At 52.8% G+C, this 20,492-nt stretch overlaps 10 protein-coding genes across 10 annotated transcripts; 6 read left to right on the plus strand and 4 right to left on the minus strand.

The window, feature by feature from the left end:
- Window positions 1–348: 348 nt before the first annotated feature.
- On the minus strand, window positions 349–681 carry M409DRAFT_24876 (uncharacterized protein; the record flags this gene model as incomplete). Its single annotated transcript, XM_033807431.1, has 2 exons — window positions 349–435; window positions 535–681. The coding sequence occupies 2 exons, from the start codon at window positions 679–681 to the stop codon at window positions 349–351; spliced, it is 234 nt and encodes a 77-aa protein (XP_033665863.1).
- Window positions 682–1,255: 574 nt separating this feature from the next.
- On the plus strand, window positions 1,256–3,319 carry M409DRAFT_56321 (uncharacterized protein; the record flags this gene model as incomplete). Its single annotated transcript, XM_033813260.1, has 1 exon — window positions 1,256–3,319. One exon carries the CDS (start codon window positions 1,256–1,258, stop codon window positions 3,317–3,319), a length of 2,064 nt encoding a protein of 687 aa, XP_033665864.1.
- Window positions 3,320–4,414: 1,095 nt separating this feature from the next.
- On the minus strand, window positions 4,415–5,834 carry M409DRAFT_24878 (uncharacterized protein; the record flags this gene model as incomplete). The annotated part of the gene is made up of 2 exons (XM_033807432.1): window positions 4,415–5,164; window positions 5,217–5,834. The coding sequence occupies 2 exons, from the start codon at window positions 5,832–5,834 to the stop codon at window positions 4,415–4,417; spliced, it is 1,368 nt and encodes a 455-aa protein (XP_033665865.1).
- A 1,360-nt stretch (window positions 5,835–7,194) lies between these two features.
- M409DRAFT_56323 (uncharacterized protein) lies at window positions 7,195–8,068 on the plus strand (the record flags this gene model as incomplete). Its single annotated transcript, XM_033813261.1, has 3 exons — window positions 7,195–7,374; window positions 7,492–7,560; window positions 7,925–8,068. 3 exons carry the CDS (start codon window positions 7,195–7,197, stop codon window positions 8,066–8,068), a joined length of 393 nt encoding a protein of 130 aa, XP_033665866.1.
- Window positions 8,069–8,448: 380 nt separating this feature from the next.
- On the plus strand, window positions 8,449–10,122 carry M409DRAFT_67655 (uncharacterized protein; the record flags this gene model as incomplete). Its single annotated transcript, XM_033817496.1, has 2 exons — window positions 8,449–8,956; window positions 9,008–10,122. The coding sequence occupies 2 exons, from the start codon at window positions 8,449–8,451 to the stop codon at window positions 10,120–10,122; spliced, it is 1,623 nt and encodes a 540-aa protein (XP_033665867.1).
- A 47-nt stretch (window positions 10,123–10,169) lies between these two features.
- M409DRAFT_67656 (uncharacterized protein) lies at window positions 10,170–11,240 on the minus strand (the record flags this gene model as incomplete). Its single annotated transcript, XM_033817497.1, has 1 exon — window positions 10,170–11,240. One exon carries the CDS (start codon window positions 11,238–11,240, stop codon window positions 10,170–10,172), a length of 1,071 nt encoding a protein of 356 aa, XP_033665868.1.
- Window positions 11,241–11,737: 497 nt separating this feature from the next.
- On the plus strand, window positions 11,738–13,363 carry M409DRAFT_56325 (uncharacterized protein; the record flags this gene model as incomplete). The annotated part of the gene is made up of 1 exon (XM_033813262.1): window positions 11,738–13,363. The coding sequence occupies one exon, from the start codon at window positions 11,738–11,740 to the stop codon at window positions 13,361–13,363; it is 1,626 nt and encodes a 541-aa protein (XP_033665869.1).
- A 471-nt stretch (window positions 13,364–13,834) lies between these two features.
- M409DRAFT_24882 (uncharacterized protein) lies at window positions 13,835–14,290 on the plus strand (the record flags this gene model as incomplete). The annotated part of the gene is made up of 3 exons (XM_033807433.1): window positions 13,835–13,882; window positions 13,934–14,128; window positions 14,183–14,290. The coding sequence occupies 3 exons, from the start codon at window positions 13,835–13,837 to the stop codon at window positions 14,288–14,290; spliced, it is 351 nt and encodes a 116-aa protein (XP_033665870.1).
- A 231-nt stretch (window positions 14,291–14,521) lies between these two features.
- M409DRAFT_24883 (uncharacterized protein) lies at window positions 14,522–15,160 on the minus strand (the record flags this gene model as incomplete). Its single annotated transcript, XM_033807434.1, has 1 exon — window positions 14,522–15,160. One exon carries the CDS (start codon window positions 15,158–15,160, stop codon window positions 14,522–14,524), a length of 639 nt encoding a protein of 212 aa, XP_033665871.1.
- A 615-nt stretch (window positions 15,161–15,775) lies between these two features.
- M409DRAFT_24884 (uncharacterized protein) lies at window positions 15,776–20,449 on the plus strand (the record flags this gene model as incomplete). Its single annotated transcript, XM_033807435.1, has 1 exon — window positions 15,776–20,449. The coding sequence occupies one exon, from the start codon at window positions 15,776–15,778 to the stop codon at window positions 20,447–20,449; it is 4,674 nt and encodes a 1,557-aa protein (XP_033665872.1).
- Between the last annotated feature and the right edge of the window lie 43 nt (window positions 20,450–20,492).

Below are 20,492 nucleotides of genomic sequence, written 5' to 3' on the forward strand. Positions count from 1 at the left end.
AGTCATCCTAACCGAGCTGCCATCCGAATTTTACTAGCTCATGGCGCAAATCCAACCCTTAGAAGACGTTTACATGAAATGGAATCACCAAAAACTTCTGCGTTCGACTCTGCCCGGGGCAGAGGCTATATATACATTATTTCAGTGATACAAGAGCACATTAGAAAAGTAGCAACTACAGCAACTTCAATATATAGGAATTCGCAGCAGCTTCCGTGGTTTAAGGAATTGTCCAAGCTTTTCATTTGTCGCGGATAGCGATTAAGGACATATGACGAGTCTGTGCCTCAATCTGCAAAAGTGAAGCTAGACATCATGAAGGGATTTCGATGCTGTCTCCATCTTCATCTAGCGGTCGTCGCCGATATGAACAACTGCGATGACATCCACTAGACGATAGCCTTCGAGAATATCCACGGCGTTCTTGTATGGAAGCTGGAGACGGGTTGTTGTTAGCGTCACCGAGCATTCGAATACCAGAAATCGACCTTTTTTAATGCACTAGAATAGTGGGTGTATCTTGCAAAGATCAACTGGTTGCGGAAGGAGGCAGATATCTTGCTCCACCGCCGCGTTGACGGCCCAGTCGGAGATTCGAACTCCGTCCTTGAGTGGTGTTGCTGAGCCTGGGAATTCGGCGGCGTCTTCGTCGCCGCTGGCTAAGACCATGAGGGCATGCATGATCGGACTGGATGGATGCGTCCTTCAATATCTGGTCCTCCTTACGCCGCGTGTGACGCGCCTTGACAAACCCCACTGCCGTTATCACCCCACGCTCAAGCTGCGCAGTCTCCAGAGGCTACAACGCGTCCGCTCCTACTCTCTCATCAAGCGAGATCTTCTCTATTGCTGACAGAACATGTGATAGCGAATGCGCGTCGAAAAATAGACGAGGTGTCTACTGACAAGTGGCTCCAAATCTACTAGCGGGAGACTTGGGAGTTGGTGGCATGTACAGCTCGTTGGTTTGTGTCTTCTAATAGTGAAGTGGGAAGTGGGATAGACACGGGATGTTGTGGGGCGGAGCGCTGAGCCCCTGAGTTACACATAACCGAGATTATGTACTGTTGATAGCCGCCGATGCTCGACTTTGGCTGCGATTTCTTTGGCTCTTCTAATTATTTGAGGGCTTTTGAAATACTTCGCGATCGAAACTTTACCCCAAAGAAGAGGAGTCAACACTTGACTTCAAGAATCTAACCATCTTTGCTCTACCGAACGAGCTCCCCGTACCGAAGTAGGCGAATTAGGCTCGATGGCACCTAAGCACGCCTCCGATGGAGCAAACAATCCACCTAGGAAACGGCGAGAATGCGTTCAAAAGCTCGAATATGGGCCGCTCCACGACGCTAGGAACGAGATTCGACTCTTGCAGATACTCCATATCGGCGATGGCGACACCGATCGTTTGCAATTCGCGATGTCTGTGCAACGATTAGACCAGGCCCCCGTCTTCAACGCTGTATCCTACACATGGGGTACCGAATCAGACCCGCGGTCAATAACCATTGGTGGCAACGAACAGGTTGTGAGGCTAAATTGCTTCCACGCACTGTACCAAATATGCCGAATATGGGAACAAGGGCGACTTCAAAGCCCTTTCATCTGGATCGATTCGATCTGCATCAATCAAGACGACGCGCAAGAGAAGGGCTTGCAAGTAGCCAATATGGCTGATCTATACAACAAGGCAAATCACGTACTGGCATACGTCGGCCTACATTCTGAAGACAGTCGGTTCTTAATACAAAAAGTGCATGAGGTGGCCAATTTTGCTTTCGACTGCAATCACGCCGATTTCCTCTGTTCAAGTTGCCGGCAACCCTGGGAGGAATGGGTGTTGGAGCTCGGTGCCGAGAACTTGAACAAGCTTAACATTGCTTGTTCGAACTTTGGCGAGAGGGAGTACTGGAAACGGATATGGATTATTCAAGAAGTCGCACGAGCTAAGAGTATTTCGATCTTGTGTGGTAGTGACATGTTCTCCTGGGAGCCGCTTCGCAACTTGGAGGAGTTCCTTGCCCTGGAGCTGGACGAATTCACGAGCGTTTTCGACAAGTATGGCCAATACATCGAATGTGGCATCAATTCGATGCATGACGTCTTTGCCGCCAAGACGGAGTCTTTCGACGTCGGCGGCATTTTGTCAAGGTACGCCGCCTCGAAGTGCAAGGATCCGCGAGACCGCGTTTATGGCCTGTTGAGTCTGATAAATTGGGCTGACGGGAGTGAGGCCATAGAGCCCAGTTACACAACATCAGCATATGAACTAGCTAAAAAGATCGAACCTTCCATTGCTCTTGGACAATTACGGAAAGTGCTCGCTTCGCTGAAGTTGAATATCGAGGATCAGGCAGTGAAGGATGCCATTCGGCCCCGGTTTGGCTCTACAACCGCACTCAACGGTAGCACTGCTTGCGGCTTGAATCGTCACTATAAATCACTCTGCCAAGAAGAGCTCGATGACAAGTTGATGTGCAGCAGGATTGTCCTTGATGAGAAGGACAATTTCAACGCCGGCTTGAGGAAACTACCGCTAGACGGATCAAATCCACGCCGCAGCTCCGGGGAGTCGTCACCACTTTCCAACGAAGTCAATGACGACGTAGAATCAAGTATAGAAGATGGGATATGGCGGAGACTTTCATCGTTGCTACTCAGGTTTTCTGACTGCCCACCGGAAAAGCTGATACTTGGTTCTAACGTCGCGGGTCTGACCTGCAACGGCACGGCTGTAGGAGACATCCTTGTGCGACTTCCAATAGAAGCCCAGGAAGTGTTTTTGGTCTTGAGGCAGCGACGCGGGGAGATTTTTGACGTCGTCGGCCAAGCCATACTTTTCCCAGGCTACACGTTGGGATGCTCAGCTGAGCCGGACGACAGGTCAGATGCCGCACAACTCTTCGATGCACAGGTCGAGCTTTGTCTCTCTACAGAAGACGCAGTTCTGCTTTTCGTTCAGGACATGGGTGTGCCTGAGGGCGTAGGAATCGAAGAGGTACCCATCGATGACGAGGGTCCTATCGATGAGGAGCATTGGTTGCGACGTCTGTTCACATTTGTTACCACGAATCCTGCCGAAGCTGCAAGAGTCACTGCTCAGTCCTCGATTTCGGCAGGCGAGGCAGCGAGCCGATCGAACGGCGAGAACATTGCACAAGGGACGCCGCCGGAGGGGTTTTGGCCGACTGGACCGCAGCAGAACAACCACGGCTGGTATGTCGGGCAAACGTCAATCGACAGTCTTCACGACGACAACCGTCACCAGACATTTTGGTGGCTCGCTCCAAAGCCAGACGAGGACGATCAATCGTCATAGAGAGCTGTCATCTTCTGACCAAGGACATGGGTCTGTTAGTCGTCCGTAGTGTAAGTATAGAAGGTTAACATACGCAAATGGCCTAGAGGGCACATCCTGATTTACATGCACTAGTTTCCCATCTCCGGAAAGAAGGCCATATGTACTACTATCGCGTTTAACACTAAAACCTTAGAAATCGCAGCATCGCCTAGACGTGGCAAAGCGCATCCATAGCTTCGTGACTGACAGCCTCCAAAGGACAGACCTCATGGTCGCCGGCACCAACTTTGGCCCTCCTGCATTCTCAGACTTCTGGACGCCACACGTATCGAGACTCGCCCAACACAATACCCTGCGATCATCTCGGGACTTGGCCGCCGGCCGTGGATTCTTCAAAAGCATCCCTCGTGGTCTCCAACCGAGTGCCCTATCGGTGCTGGTCAGACTAGCCACAGTGGATCGATACATGGCCGAAAACAACGGTCGATACAAGGCAGAAAGCCTACTGCCGCAAGATAAGCACTCGAAACGCAGCCCATCACGCTATCCTCTCGCTTGCGCCATGGAGTCAACTCGAGCCAACCGATCAGATTGCAATAACCCAAGCGGTATGCGAGTGCTACCGGACGTCCGCAGTGTCGTGTTCCAGTGCAGTCATCTATGGCCTTTCCCATCATTTGAATTGGCAGGCCCAGCCCATTACCTATCTTTCCGTGCTGGTGGAAAGCAGTAGAGAGGAGCTGATCAGTGAGTCTGCCGAATTGCTCTTTTGGGCGCTATGTATCGGCGCGCTGGCAACATCGTCTTCTCCTGAAAGGTCAATCTTTGACCGAGGACTGGCTGAGCTATGTGAGCCAGAGGATGCCGTGAATAGGTACTCGTTCTCCGAGTGTCAGGCTATTGTTGAAGATTTTTTGCGGAGTCCGAGAGCTTGTGGCGATGCAGGTGCGATAGTGTGGGCTGCTCTGTTATGTTGACAATGAAATATCTATGATCTTGAGTCCACCAATATCCTAAGCCTCCCCTTGACTCGAAGACTTACTTTACTTTCATAGACATACGAGCTATGGCTGTGCCAACCAGCGCCAGAAAAACTCGTCTCGAAACCTCAGATTACTCAAACGTCGGCCCTGATCGAAACACATTCCTCGGATCATACTTCCTCTTCGCCTCCACCAACGAATCCCAATACTCACCATACATCCCCTGAAAATCGGCATCCTCAGGAGACGTATGCGTGAAATACTGCGCCTTCTCCAAATTTCCCTCATCAATCTTCATCAAAGCATCATGGTACTCCGCAGCCCACTTCTTTGCTTCCTCGATTTTCTTGGGATCGGGTTCGGAGACTGTAGATAGCATCTCGATAAAGAAGTGCGGTTCCCGTACCTTGAACACGGAGTCTTGGATGGGTTCTTCTGCTTCTCGAAGCGTGTGGATTCCTGTGAGGGTTGCTGGGTCGCTTGGCATCTTTGCTGCGGCGTCTGCGATTACTTCTGCGACTTGATCGGAGAGGGAGTAGACGCGGCAGGACTTTTGGTTGTGGATGCCGAACATGACGGGTGGTAAGCCGGCTGCTGATGCTTCCTGCCAGTCGGGGATGTTGGTTTCTTCCACGGTGTTCATGATTGCGTGGCCGAAGGATGAGACGCGGTCGACGTATTGGCGGCCGGTTGCGAAGTCGGGTGAGCTCCACGTAAATGCGACTGCGAGCGTCTTGCCAAGTGGAGCGTTGACGATGACAGGTAGTATATGCAATGGAGCTGGAAAGCCGTCCCTCTCTAGTGCTCTGTCTCCAGATGCGAACTCCTTTATGATTGCGGCCAAGTCGCTGGACTCAAACACAATGCGACCAGCTAGAAGCTAGAATAGGATGTCAGTATCTACTCGCTCCAAGACCGCGCTGGAAACGTACCTTCTCCAGAGGGTAGATCTTAATCGTAAGTTCCACGATCACACCCAACATTCCCCCTCCACCTCGAATAATCCGCAGCATCTCAGCATCAGCCTCCAAAATCTGGCCATCGCAATTCACCAGCTTCGCGGCTAGAATCTGATCCACGCCCATCCCATACGTTCCAGCAAAACGTCCATACCCGCCACAGACCGCCCAACCAACATATCCAACGGACGGAACGCTTCCCATCGAAGTGGTGAGCCTCTCTTTGGACAGTTCTCGAGCGACCTGGCCCTGCAGCACGCCGCCACCTATCCTCGCGGAAGATTTCGAGGCCTCGATTTGCACAAAGTCAATATCGCGCATATCGATGGTGAGAGCATCAGCGGCGAACCCTCGAAACCAGCTATCGTGTCCGCCTGTTCGCACAGTGAAAGGAATATTGCTCGAACCGGTGAACGATACGATTGCGCCGACATCTTCGGCGTTCTGAGGACGTGCGATGCCGAGCGGTGTTGCGCCTTCGTTCCCATACCACGTGGATCTTAATTCAGGATAATCGGGTGATGTTGGGGTGACATAGCGGATGTGAGGATGCTGCTTGAAGAAGCTGTCCAACTGTTCCGATGCCGCCATGTTCTAGAGTTCGATTGTAATTCTTGCGATCTGTTGATACAAAGCTGATTCTCTCGCAGTCTTGTGCAGTCATGATGGTACTGACGTTGAACCATTGTTCAGCTGCTGATGAAGAAGCGAGCGGTGTCCGTTCAATCCTCATTCCTGCCGCTATGTTGGTATAGATGTGGGAGCTTTTCGCGAAGCACATTTCTCTTCGTTATACTCATTATGGTCCAATACAGTGTCTGCACTGACCACAGTTTCTTCGCAAAAGGAGGCGTGGAGAGGCGAAGGATTTTCTGCACGCAGGCATGGCCCAACTCAAATAAGGCGAGTGCTCTACCTTGGCAAAGAGGTCTGCTCAGGATTAATACCGGAACAGCTATGTGCGAACAAGAACACCAATATGCAAGCCATACACTGGTTGATAGATTCAGCTCCTCCTTGGTTGTGACCGCCGTCAATCATACACGTGAATGGAATGATGCAACGTATCTCATATGAAGGCAAACACATCGAAGCATGCGCTAGTCTTCAGCATCATCAGTACAATGATGTCGAAAATGTTAATGCTCCACTAATACTTAGAGAGAATGCGACAACCGACCGGCTCCGCTCGGACAGCACGTTGCTAATGTGCAGATCGCGGACAAAATCGGGCTACGGTTCTTTTCTCTGATAGTGGCGATGACGAAGGAGCGCGAGTGTTGTTTTTTGTGTGAACTTGAATTTTATCGGCGGCGTTGGAAGCAGTGATGATGATATTGTTGCTGCTGCTGTCGCCGCCGTGTAAATGTTGCCGCTAAAGAAACAAAGAGCATGAGAATATCGTCCGAATGTGTCTACTTGGGTGATCAGGTTAAGAAGTGCTTCCCTTCTTGTCTGTCTGGAGAGGAAGCGAAGTAGGCACCCGCTGGAAGTAGCCAGGGTGCACAGACCCTTTTATCACATGTTAACTTTGGCTACATGTACCTGATCTCCATAACTTATCATCCTAAGAATCTGTGCTTACAGAAGACATCACTCGATTACGTTGCTGTGCTGCCTGTTGCAGACGAGCGATATACTACAACACGCCATTACAACTTTCCACTTACATGCCGTCATAGCATTCATCTACGCGATAAGCCTTCAAACCAGCTAATAGCATTTTAGTGTTACGAATTGGCTCGACTAGGGCGAGCACTGAGTCTTTAGCAGTAAAGTCTACGACAGAGTCTATTATTGATGTTCCTTAACAATGACTCCGATTTTAAGATGCTCCACGTGCTCTAGACTATATAGTGACTGCCAGCACATCAAATACCACAGAGTCTTCAACGTTCAGTACCCAATTCTTCCAAGTCAACATAGCATTGATTGTTATTCAACATCCAAAATGCTCGTCACATTCCTCCTCCCCACGCTCTTCGCAGCCAGCATCATCGCCAACCCCGTCGCTCCCGCGCCAGCTGCCTACACCGGTAACTGCAATTCGCAAACCGCTTTATTGGCGAACTGCCAGCCCCCACAAGTATGCTGCGCTTCAATGGGAGGAGGTGGAGGGTGCGTCCAAACAGTGAGTTCTTGCGCTCTATGGTCATTAGAAGGAGACATCGGTTAATGCTAACGCCGCACGAAGACTGAATGCTGAGCGAGTGTCTTGCTGGCTGCGGCAGTGGGTGACTCTGCACAGGTATTGGTCGAGGCTGAAGAGAAGGAGTGGACTATTGAATATTTATCAGAAAAGGTTGGATCCAAGAATGTACTTGACAATGTTTCGTCGACATCACATGATTACCGCACCATTTCCTTCAAGGGAGTAACGTTGGCGACGACAGTTTATATATATGTGGTTTAACTTTGAGTGAACCTTTCGCATTGCCTTTACGGTTTAGAAAGCTCCTGCTGCGGTGACTTCTTCTTGGGCTCTACCAGTACAAGCATACAAACTTCGATGTTTCGATGCTGCGAAGAACACGATCTGTTCGAAGTAGTGGTGGCCAGGCGCTTCTGTACGGAAGTCACTCAATCTGTCAAACGATTGAAAACTAATCGACCTCGATGCCACACGACGTACCAGGATACAATCATAGCTATAGACCCACGTCTATGCAATGCCATGGAAGACATTATCCACCCGGCCACCGACACGCCTAAGCCACGCCAAAACCGGTGACCGGAGGCCCAGAGACGACACACGATATACGAAACGTGTCTCCTTCCGAGTCGTATGGTACGAGCACTCTGCAAAGCCTCATCGATACTCGTGAAAGACCAATAAATTATGCTGGAAATGCGACGCCTCAATGTGCCGTATGGTGGAGGCAACGGAACAGCTTACGCCATTGAGGTGTTCGTCGTCACGAGGCTGTTGTCCGTATGGGGGAATTTCGAGGAGACATGAGGCAGGTCAAGTGCCGCGAGACCGTGCATCGATCAAGATGGCGCGATGGATGTACCGCAAGCTGCGATCCTGTTTGCGGAGAAGGCGGTTGTATCGTATGGAAGACTCGTGCTCTTGCGGCCGCACAGGAGTGACCATTGACAAGATGAGCCGCAGAGTAATGGCTTGCTGTATTTAAAGGTCGTAGTTTCCTGATAACCTTCGAAGAGGGAGCTCAGTTGTAGCAGAGCCATTGATACCCCGAAGATGTATGCTCGATTCGTCCCTTTCGTAGCCTTGTGCTGCCTTGCTTGTACCAACCTCGCCTCTCCTCTCCAGGACAGACAGGCATCTGCTCCAACAGTTACCGTCTCGAACGGAGTGATCGTGGGAACGACAACGCAATATGCCGATGCCACAGCAACGAACAACAAATTCCTCGGCATCCCCTTCGCAAAGTCCCCTCCTCTGCGGTTCGGTATGCCTGAAGCCGCAGGGCCTTGGAATTCCCCCCTTGTCGCCACCACGTTCAAGCCTGGATGTCCTCAGACGACTGCCATCCCGGAGCAGATACCGAGCGGAACGAGCGAGGATTGCTTGTATCTGAATGTTTTCACGCCGGCGGGTACCACTGCGTGGAGCAACAAGACTGTGTTGTTTTGGGTGTATGGCGGGAACTTGCAGTCTGGTAGTGCGGCGATCGATTTGTATGATGGCTCGTTCATGGCTGCCAATCAAGATGTCGTTGTGGTCAGCTTTGGGTATCGTATAAATGGTATAGAATCCAGGACAAACCTGGCAGAGATTGCAGCTCACGAGTCGACAGCTTTCGGCTTCTCAAACGCCCCTGAGATTCCCATCTCGGAGCAAAACGTCGGCTTCTATGACCAGAGACTCGCACTCAATTGGGTCCGGTCAAACATCCAGGCTTTCGGTGGCGACCCAGAGAAGATCACAATCTTCGGCCAAAGCGCGGGAGGTTACTCGGTCAAGTATCTGCTCAGGCTGCCGCCAGATCCTCTGCCATATCGAGCGGCCATCATGCAGAGCCAGGCGACGTTGATCCTCGGTAATGGCGCTGACAGCTGGAACCGCCTCGCTGCGGAGCTGGGATGTACAGGACCTTCGACACTGGCTTGCGTGCGGGCGGCGGATGGACAGCAAGTAGAAGCCATCGTCACGAACCAGTCCCTTGGGTTTCCGCCCGTTGAGGATCGAATCACGTATCTTGAGGATGTATATCCGGACTTCGCCAGGGGCGCTGCAAACGTTCCTGTAATGCTCGGCACGAATGGCCAAGAAGCCTCAAGAATCCCCTTCTTGCTTGGCCTGAACGGCACTCCAGTGATAGAGATCGTCCAGCTGCTCACATCTTTCCTTCCGGTGGTTGGCGATGTGCTCACCAACATACTGAATGCGATTCTGAGGAACAATCCGGTGTACAATCTCGTCGACGCCCTCATGACAAACCTGGTGTTCCAGTGTGCTACTGCGAAGCTCACTCAGATGATCCACGACAGCGGTAGACCAGTTTGGCGATACTTTTACAATGCTTCATTCCCGAATACCACGCCGTTCCCAGGTGCTGGGGCATACCATGGTGCTGAGATCCCAGAAGTGTTCGGTACCTACTCGCGCGAGAATGCCACAGCACAGCAAAGAGCACTGAGTCAATATATGCAAAGCGCTTGGGCGAATTTCGCCAAAAACCCTACCAGCGGGCCTGGTTGGCCTGCGTATGGCTCTGCGCAGAATGTGGCGAATCTCGGGAGTAATGGGAGCCCTGGAGAAGTGACGATTCCTCCTGCGCAGATTGATGGGATTTGTGGTCTACTTGGTGTACTGGGCGGTTTAAACACCGCATTGGGTTCCGCAAATGCTAGCTCGCCCGTCGCTGGAGCGCTTGAGCAGACATTGCGGTTGGGAGAGTCCTTGGCATAAGGTGAAATAACTGTAGCATTCTATGCAAAGAATGGTTGACAACTCCGTCACGACTTAGTGCAAGGCCGCAGGCTGTATGCATGGCAATAGCAACCAACCTGCTCGTTCGCCGTGTTCAATCGGCTCAGCTGGTGAAAGCGGCGCAGATCTTGCATTTTACTGTATTCTTCAACGTGAAGACGAGCCAGTATCTCTGCAGCGACCGAATATAGCACGTCGAGATTTCCATCTTCAATCTTGATCGCGATGCCGATAGCGCCAGCGCTTCCCAGGCGTCGTGTCTGTTCTGATGCTCGTATGCCTATTCCGTAGCAGCCATCCGCTCCAACCTTGCCGATGAGCCTCCCGTGGAAATTTTTCATAAGGGTGGTGCAAAATCTGTCTTTGCCGGCGACCATCTCGGGGTATGTTGACATGGCGTGGAAGATTTGCGACATGCGCGCTGTCTGAGTGTCATCCTTGTCAGCAGCATCAGCAGCCGTGGCGAATTTGGCATAGACTTGTGCCATGCTCTGGAGCGGAACGGCAGGAGCAGGAAGATTACAGCCATCAGTTGACCAGAAGACCGAAGCAGGTTCAAGGTCGGCAAGTTGTTCGACAACTCGTTTGACCTCCGTCTGCAGTGGATTGCCCGGCAAGTGATAGGTCTCAATGGCGCCACCCAGAGCTTTGCTCCCAGCCAACATTCCAGCATGCTTCCCCGAGCAGTTGTTGTTGATTGGCGTTGGCTCGAAGTCTGCCCTGATCCACGATCGGTTGACCTCGCTTGATATCGATGGGTGGCCGCCGCAATTGAGATCATCTTCCGTCACGCCAGCCTTTACCAGCATGGAACGAGCACGATCAACATGTCTTTGCTCGCTATTGTGAGAGGCACACATGAGAGCAAGATCCACTTCATCAAATCCACACTTCTCAAAACATCCAGTGCTGAGGACGGCGAGTGCTTGGGCAGGCTTTGCGGCGGATCGCATCAACGTCACACGGGAAGGGTTGCCGACGGCGTATAGCAATCGTCCAGTGGAGTCCACGATTGCTGCATGCACTTGGTGGGTGTTTTCCCTGACATCGCCTCTCGTTGCGATAACGCAATCTTCGCTTTGAGCTGGTCCGGTCATTGCCGAGTTTGGGAACTAGATTTCGCAGATTGAGAGTAGGTGCATTCAAGAGCTCTCTTTTGGCAATTGCACTGTTCTGCAAAGGTGGTCCTGAGTGCGTTTGTGCGAGGGAGAGTCACAAGTACTTTGTAGGGCGTTCAACACTCGAGAGGGCTGAAGGAATGAGCATCCCCGGTCGCTTCCGAAGTTATCGCCGTAAGAGAAGGCTACTGGCATCTTCACCAAATCTTGGCAAAGCTTTGCAGTCCACGGTGTTGTCTGTGAGGCTGATTAGGAACATGATGAAGGATTTGACGACTTGATAGGAAGAGCAACACGCGTTGAGCACACGAAAGGAGACGCGATGCCTGCCAAGTCTTCATATGCAGGTCCCGCCGTTAGCGCCAACTCTATCTCGTCGCGGGGTGAAATTTTGGCAGGCTCGCTCACTCGCCTTTGACTCAAACTGGCCTTCTCACCATCAACACCATCCAGGCTCAGTCGAAGCAAAGACAAACATGGTCACCAACGGGGAGATCAACGGCGTCCCGCCACCACACACCATCTTCGACACCATCCTCGTCCTCGACTTCGGCTCTCAGTACACGCACCTGATCACGCGCCGACTCAGAGAGCTCAATGTCTACTCTGAGATGCTGCCGTGTACGCAAAAGATCGCGGATCTTGCTTGGAAACCGAAAGGTGTCATCCTATCTGGCGGCCCATACTCCGTCTACGCTGAAGACGCCCCACACGTTGATCCTGCGGTCTTCGACCTCAACGTCCCAATTCTAGGTATCTGCTACGGACTGCAAGAGCTGGCTTGGCACTTTGGCAAGAATGTCGCCGCAGGAGAAAAGAGGGAGTACGGCCGCACAAACGTGCAAGTCACTCGTCACAACGGTCACATCGATCACCTGTTCGACGGTTTAGAAGACGGATTGGAAGTCTGGATGTCTCACGGCGACAAGCTTTCCAAATTGCCAGACAACTGGGTCACTACCGCGACCACCTCGAACGCACCGTACGCAGGCATTGCTCACTCGAGCAAGCCTTACTACGGGATCCAATTCCACCCTGAAGTCACACATACGCCGATGGGCAAATATGTGATCAAGAATTTCGCCGTTGGGATCTGCAAGGCACAACAGAACTGGACAATGGGCGCGTTTGTGGACAAGGAGATTGCAAGGATCAGAGGCTTGGTTGGGGACAAGGCTCAAGTCATTGGTGCAGTCAGTGGTGGTGTTGACTCTACTGTCGCGGCGAAGCTCATGCAAAAGGCCATTGGTGATCGCTTCCATGCTGTCATGGTAGACAACGGTGTCTTGCGACTCAATGAGGCGATTGAGGTTGAGCAGAACCTGAGGGAAGGCCTTGGTATCAACCTGACTGTAATTGATGCCAGCAAGCTCTTCTTGGGCAGGCTCGCTGGAGTCTCTGATCCAGAGAAGAAGCGCAAGATCATCGGCAACACCTTCATCGATATCTTCCAGGACGAGGCAAAGAGGATCGCAGCAGCAGCTGAAAACACTGAACGCGCTGGCAAGATCGAGTGGTTCCTACAGGGCACGCTCTACCCAGATGTCATCGAATCGATTTCCTTCAAGGGCCCGAGCGCAACGATCAAGACGCACCACAACGTTGGAGGCCTGCCTGAGAAGATGGACCTTAAGCTAATTGAGCCCCTGCGCGAACTGTTCAAGGACGAAGTGCGTGCTCTCGGCACTGAGATGGGTATCCCGGACGACCTGGTCTGGCGTCATCCATTCCCTGGTCCCGGCATCGCTATCCGTATTATCGGCGAAGTCACCCCAGACCGAGTGCGTATTGCACAAGAGGCCGACAAGATCTGGATCTCCGAGATCAAGGAAGCTGAGTACTACCGCGCCATCTCGCAGGCTTATGCCGCAGTACTCGGTGTGAAGGCTGTGGCCGTTGTGGGTGACCAGCGTCTGCATGGCGAGATCATTCATCTCCGCGCTGTACAGACGACGGACTTTATGACCGCCGATGCCTTTGAAGATTTCAGCCTGAAGTGGCTGAAGCGAGTCTCGGGTCGTATTGCGAACGAGGTATCAGGTGTTGCAAGAGTAGTGTACGAAACGACTAGCAAGCCTCCCGCCACGATCGAGCTGGAGTAGGACGCTGTTGATTGCATGAGTTGTTATATAGCAAGGCGTTAAGGAGATAGATTCGAGAGGACCATGATACCCAGAGACAAATGAAGTGCTGTTTGATGAATCTTATATTCATGCAGAGTGAACGACGGTCTGTTGAATTTTTCGATGCAGCAATATTGGGATGTCTTGACAGTTTCTAGCACAGTGAATCGAGTACGAATGGAGATAAACTGTAGTTAATCGTGATCGCGTGGACTCCAAGACGATTAAACTGCAAATGCAAAAGTCCGTGCCTTGCATGTGATGCCAGTATGATGACGGAGGAAGGTGCGCCCCACATGCTTTCTCTCTCGACGTCATGAACCAGCAATTCATCGATTCAAATTGAACAGGTCTCGTGTCTGTTTCTTCTGCACAAACAACAGCAAAACTCTACAGCAAAATCATCGAAGACAACAACCAAATCATCCACAACCACTCAAATCAACCACAATGACTAGCAACGTCGGAAACCGCGCCCTTTACGAGGACGGCGACCAGGTAAACATCTTGTCTTAAGCAAGCCTTCTCATCGTGCTAACATCCTCTCAGAAGAACGTCCCACAGAGTGAGCGTGAGCAGCCTGACCGCTTCAAGGAAGGCCAGCCCAACTCTCACAAGGCACTCGACTCCAAGGACGAGCGATCCATTGCCAACAAGCTCGCGCGGGAGGAGAAGCGAGAGAACGAGCCCGAGGGTGAGAACAGCGAGGAGGCCCGGGAGTCCAAAATCGACTCGACGCTGCCAGTAAGTATTTCCACTTACATCTCACACTTCTGTCGAAGACTAATCAATGTCAAGGCCCGCATGCACGGCAACGAGCCATCGAAAGGCGCCAAGATCGACCAGCAGCTGAAGGAGGAAGAGGAGGCAGAGCTCAAGAAGAAGGGTGCCTTTGGTCCAAAGTAGGAGGATGATACCAACAATGCTTTTGCAAAGCGTTCGGCGTGTGGCTGGGTAGGGAAGGGGCTTTTGGAGTTTGCATCGGCACAAAAGGAACCGTGAGCATGTGCATATGACCTGCAACCAAAATGAGATACTCAAAAGAAGGGTATCAACCAGTTTATGATATCCCAGGCTGACCAGCAACCTTCCACGTTCAACTTCCACACGCTCATGCTTTCGATGATGACGCCCTCTTCATTCGTTCCCCCATACGTCCGGCAGAATGACAGTCGAGGGTATCATTTTGATCGCAAACCACTCCCTGCTATTCCTATACCGATTATGCCAGTTCAACGCCTTACTCGCATCCCGACTCGAAAAAATCGTACACCCACTCTCCAAGTCCGTCAACACCGGCAGTCTCGCCCCACACTCCAAAAACGCCAAATCCCACTCAAACGTCGCCGTATCAATCACATGAATCCGCACCTCCTCCCTCCGCCGCCGAAACCTGCGATCAAACTCATCGGACGCCCAGCTCACATCATCCGTGACGCTCACGAACAACGGCGGATCATTCCCATCCCCATCGGCGGTGGTAGGCGTAAAGCGATGGGACCAGTCGATTTGGTTGTCGAGATTCTCCGTGTTGACGATACTCGTCCAGTAGCTCCAGTGGCCCCACAGCTGCGCGCCGGTGTCGAAGTCGTTCTTGTGGTTCACCCGCGTCAGCGAGGTGCTGTCGGTGACGCGCCAGAAATAGCGGGGTTTTGGCGGGGCGGTGAAGGCGTAGACGGTCATGTTGGCGTGGAGGTGCAGGACGGGTTTGGCGTCTCTGTTGCTGCCGCTGCTGGGGAGGGGCTGCTTGTGGAAGCAGTCGAGCTTGAGGAACATGGTCGATGAGGTCAGCTGGAGAGGGTTTTATGAATGGGCTGCTACATCTGGCTTTTCCTTGGCGCTGTGTGGTGAGAGTTTGTCTGTCGATGGGAGATTGAGGAGGGGATGGATGGGAGGGATTGGAGTGAGCTTGGGGTTTGCTTCCTTGTAAGAGGACAGGGTTGGGGGTTTGAGGTGGTGGTTATGCTTTATTAGACGTGGGCGGTGCTGGAGTGGGTATGTGATATGTGTGGGATGTAAAGTAGGAGAAGCGGTGTCCTGTGTCTACGACTATGTTGGCGATGTGATGAGCACGAAGAGTGAGACTAGTCTATCGATATGTGAGTGAATGATGGATATCGTTGTGTCTCACAAATACCCACATGTGGACTTGTGGCCTTCACGCACCCCCAGCCACACATCCGCACCTCACTCAAACCAACATCAACTCGTCGCGTGACAAACAAGACATCGAACCCCAGCAAATCCCAGCTGCCTAAGCAATCAAACCGTCAAGTCAGCGAACATGCGCACCTACATCCATCAACCTCGATGAAATAGACCACCTCGCACCGAAAGCGCCTCACCACCACCACGCGTTCTCTCCGCCTGGTGCGATGAAACCGCACAACCATGGGCCAAGGATACTCATCTATCGCGCTCCCGGCCGGTCCTAGTGCGATAGAGACCGCAGAGCTCACAGACCTGACGTTCGAGCGGCCCTTGGGAGGCGCCCGGTTTCTGAGGACCGTCCGAGCCAGGCACCAGAATGGCGTCGTTGTGGCCAAAGTGGCCATGAAAGCCAACGCTTCCGTGTCCTTCAAACAATACGCCAAAGCACTGCGCCAGGAACGACAGAATCTGAGAGATATTCCGAACGTTCTACCTTACTCGCGGATTCGCGAGACGAGTACGCTGGGAGTTCTTGTGCGGCAGTTTGTCCACTCGTCACTGTATGACCGCATCAGCATCCGGCCGTTTCTGGAGGATATCGAGAAGAAATGGATCGCTTTTCAGCTTCTGTGTGCTGTGCGCGACTGTCACGCTCGAGGCGTCTTTCATGGAGATATCAAGTCGGAGGATGTTGTGGTCACGTCGTGGGGCTGGATCTACCTGACGGATTTTGCGTCCTCGTTCAAGCCTGTCTATCTACCTGAGGACAATCCTGCGGACTTCTCCTTCTACTACGACACATCGGCTCGAAGGACTTGCTACCTTGCGCCTGAGCGATTCCTCGCAGCGGGAGAGCAACCGAGTGAGGGGAATGTGGTTCAGTGGAATATGGATATCTTCAGCTTGGGCTGTGTCTTGGCGGAGCTGTTCACTGAGGTGCCAACCTTCACGCTCAGTCAGCTTTTCCGCTATCGCAAAGGCGAATACGATCCTACGGTCTCGTTGCTGAACAAAGTCGATGATGACCATGTGCGGTCTCTGATCAGCAGTATGATCAGACTGGATCCGACTGAGCGTTGGCATGCGAGCGACTATCTGGACGAGTACAAGGGGAAGGCGTTTCCCCTGTACTTCTACAACCACCTTCACACTCTCATGCAAGAGATTACGGATCCTGCTTCCGGTCGTAGATCTATCGTTGCTGGCGAGACAAACAATGGCTACGCAGATGATCGCATTGACAGGATCTATAGTGACTTCGAGATGCTCTCAGTGTCTCTGGGATACCAAGACACGCAATCCGATGAGGCTTCTGCGCCGGCTAAGCCTGCATACCTGAGAGGACTGTTCCCGCTTCAGGTGGACCTCCCGAACAGCCGGCATACTGCTCACGCTGCGCATCCCAGCAGTGGCGAGAACGGCACCTTCATTCTCCTCAACGTCATCACCGCTTCACTACGAAGTTCAGCAAGGGCTTCATCGAAAGTTAGAGCTTGCGAGCTACTGCTGGCCTTTGCAGAACGTCTGCCCGACGAGGCCAAGCTTGATCGCATTCTGCCCTACATCATGCCTCTCCTTGAAGACAAGAATGAGATGGTTCTGATCGCGGCCCTGCGAACAATGACCCAGCTACTGGCTCTCGTGACTGTGGTCTCCCCCGTAAACTCATTCCTGTTCACGCAGTACATCTTCCCCAGACTCCAGGTCTTTGTCAAAACTGATCCGTTCGAATCATATGCTCTGGTACGAGCGACGTATGCAGCATGTCTGGCAAGCCTGGCAGAGACGGCGACCCGCTTCTTGGACATCATGCAAGCCCTTCGCGCGGAAGGCTCGCTTCCATCTGCGGATAAAGGAGTGGATGCTGATGCGGACAATGTCATCGCGAGTGATGATGCGTTTGACGAAGCTCGACTCGGAATGTTGGAGCAGTTCGAAGCGCAGACCAAGGTCTTCCTCACAGACGAGGACAAGACCGTCCGCCGCGCATTTCTACTCTCTGTCTCAAGCCTCTGCGTGTTTCTGGGCGAGACAAGAGCAGCGGATGTGATCCTCAGCCATTTGAACACATACCTCAATGATCCCGACTGGATGCTGAAGTGTGCGTTCTTCAGGACGATAGTCGGTGTGGCCATCTACATTGGGAGTGCTAATCTTGAAGAATTCATCTTGCCGCTTATGCTGCAGGCCCTAGCCGACCCCCAGGAGTTCGTAGTTGAGCAGGCCTTACGCTCCCTTGCGACAATGGCGGAGATGGGTTTGCTGCAACGGGCGAAGACTTGGGAACTGATCGACACTGTCGCACGGTTCGAGATACATCCTAACTTGTGGATCAAAGAAGCTGCTTCCCACTTCATCTCGGCGGCGACCACGTTCTTGTCCATGGCTGACATCCGCATTCTCGTGGCGCCGCTGATTGAACCCTACCTGAAGGTACCCGTCAGTACTCTCGACGAATCTGAACTGCTTGATGCATTGAAGAAACCATTGCCTCGGATTGTGCTCGACCTGGCTGTGCAATGGGCTGGAAGAGTGGAGAAGAGTTCGTTCTGGAAAGCCGCGAGAGAATCAACGCAGCTTTCTCATCTATCAGCCGGCCATATGCCTCCGCAATCGTCCGTTGCTGGCCTTGGACCCAAGGCTCTGGCGAGGACGCCAAAGACTGACGAAGATGAACAGTGGCTAGGCCGTCTACGCAATGCCGGAATGCATCAAGAAGACGAGATGAAACTGTTGGCGTTTCGGGAATACATCTGGCGTGCCGCGAGGCGGACGAAAAGAGATCAAGGCGGAGAGAACTTCAGCACTTACGATGAGATTGTGAAGTTGACGAAGTGGAAGGTCACTCCTCAGACGGTAATTTTTGACAACGACGTGCGAGCTTATGAGCAACACGTCCAAAATCAGAACCGGACAATTGCTGAAGCAATTGAGGAGGCGTCGAATAATGCGGCGGCGGCAAGATCAAAGAGCGTCGCGATGAACGGAACTGGCGATGATGTGAATGTCGCGGACGGACGTCAGATATCTCAGGCTTCGGCGATACAGCAACCACGACGGCTGTCTGGGCTGCGGGCTAAGGGCTCCGGTAGCCTGTCATCGTCGCCGAGCTCTGGCATCGGGCTGCTTGGTAAAGATGTCGACCAAGCACTACGACAAAAGGGCAATGCTGCTGGTCTGATGACGGGCGCCGACCTACGAAGCAAAGCCCACGCTGCGGTCGCCACGGACGATGCCACAGCCATTGGGAGATTGAACCTGCCATGGACTGGAAGCCGTCATGAGTCGCCCGCGCCAAATTCATCCGAGCCCCGACGAGGCCTTGAGCGAGCGGCAAGCAATCGTGCTGTGCACAACTACGCCGGCAATGACCCAACTGTTCTGAGGCTTCTTGATGCCGTCTATGTCGACAGCTTTCCCGTGGATGCTGCCGACTTTGGACCGCTCATACAACCGTGCACTGGAATCGTGCCCAGCAACGCGAGTCAAGCAACTTCTGGACCTTGGAGACCGCAAGGTCAGCTGCTTGGAATTCTAGGAGAGCATACTGCCGCTGTCACTCGTGTGCTTCCAGCCCCGGACCACGTCTTCTTCCTTACAGCGTCTGACGATGGTACTGTCAAAGTGTGGGATTCTGCACGACTGGAGCGCAATGTTACACACCGCTCTCGCCAGACTTACCGGCTTGGCGAGGGAGTGAAAGTTACCAGCTTGTGCTTCATTGAAGCAACACATTCCTTTGTATGCACAGGCTCTGATGGAAGTGTTCATGTAGTGAGGGTGGATGTTGCTGAATCAAATTCAGTCACTCGATATGGCAAGCTGCGTCTTGTCAGGGACTGGCAGATACTCACGAACAACACATCTGGCGAATTTGCTGTCTGGACCGAGCACTACCGAGGGGATTCTGCAAGCACGCTGGTCATGGCGACGAATCTGGGGCGTATCCTGGCGCTTGATCTGAGGCACATGGCTTTGCTCTGGGATCTTCACAATCCCGCTCACCACGGCACTCCGACGTCTTTCTGCATGAGTCGACGGCATGACTGGCTGCTCGTGGGAACTTCACACGGCGTGCTGGACCTTTGGGACATTCGCTTCCGATTGAGGTTGCGGTCGTGGACGTTTTCGAATGCGGCGCCCATTACGAGGGTGCAGCTCTCACCAGGACGAAAGACGTCCAAGCGCAATAGATTTTGCATTACAGGAGGTACTGCACCCGGTGACATCTCCATCTGGGACGCGGAAAAGGCCGTCTGCTACGAAGTATATCGTCCAGCTCACGCCCATAGCAAGGAGCGACTTCACGCTCGAGAATACGAACTCAAGAATATGGAAGACGAAAAAGCCGAAGCACCACTCGGACGAGTCGCAGGCTCTGTCGGCGTCGAAGCCGCCAAGCTCGAGAAAGACAGCGGCCTCCCCAAACTCAGTAGCTGCTCCTTCTTCGGCTCCCAGCCCTCCACCAAAGACCCCGACGCAAACCACATCTTCGCCCTCACCGGCGGGCCCGACAACAAGGTCCGCTTCTGGGACTGCGACCGCCTCGACGGCTGCCGCCTCATCAGCGGCGGCAGCACGCCCGACGAAAAACCCGCGTACACCATCAGCCAGCTCTCGCAAGACACCAAAGTCGTCTCCGAGAAGCCCTCCGAAGGCGCGCAACCCACGACGGGACTCGTGGAGTCGAATAAAGTCGCCCCGAACACTTCTGCGAAACGTGCTGCCACAACGATGGGGGCGGCGGCGGGTGGTTCTGCGCGGCCGCCGTCGAGGTATGAGACAATTCGGTTGAGCGCGCAGAATCTTGCGAGTAGGCATTTGGATTTGATCACGGATGTGGCGTTGTTGGAGCGACCTTTTGGAATGGTGTTGAGCGCGGATCGGGGTGGGAAGGTTTTTGTGTATCAGTGAGTTGAGTAGATAGATAGAGGGTAGCAGATGGGTATGGATGATT

This window comes from Zasmidium cellare, assembly GCF_010093935.1.
Source record: "Zasmidium cellare ATCC 36951 unplaced genomic scaffold M409scaffold_24, whole genome shotgun sequence".
Lineage (NCBI taxonomy): Eukaryota > Fungi > Ascomycota > Dothideomycetes > Mycosphaerellales > Mycosphaerellaceae > Zasmidium > Zasmidium cellare.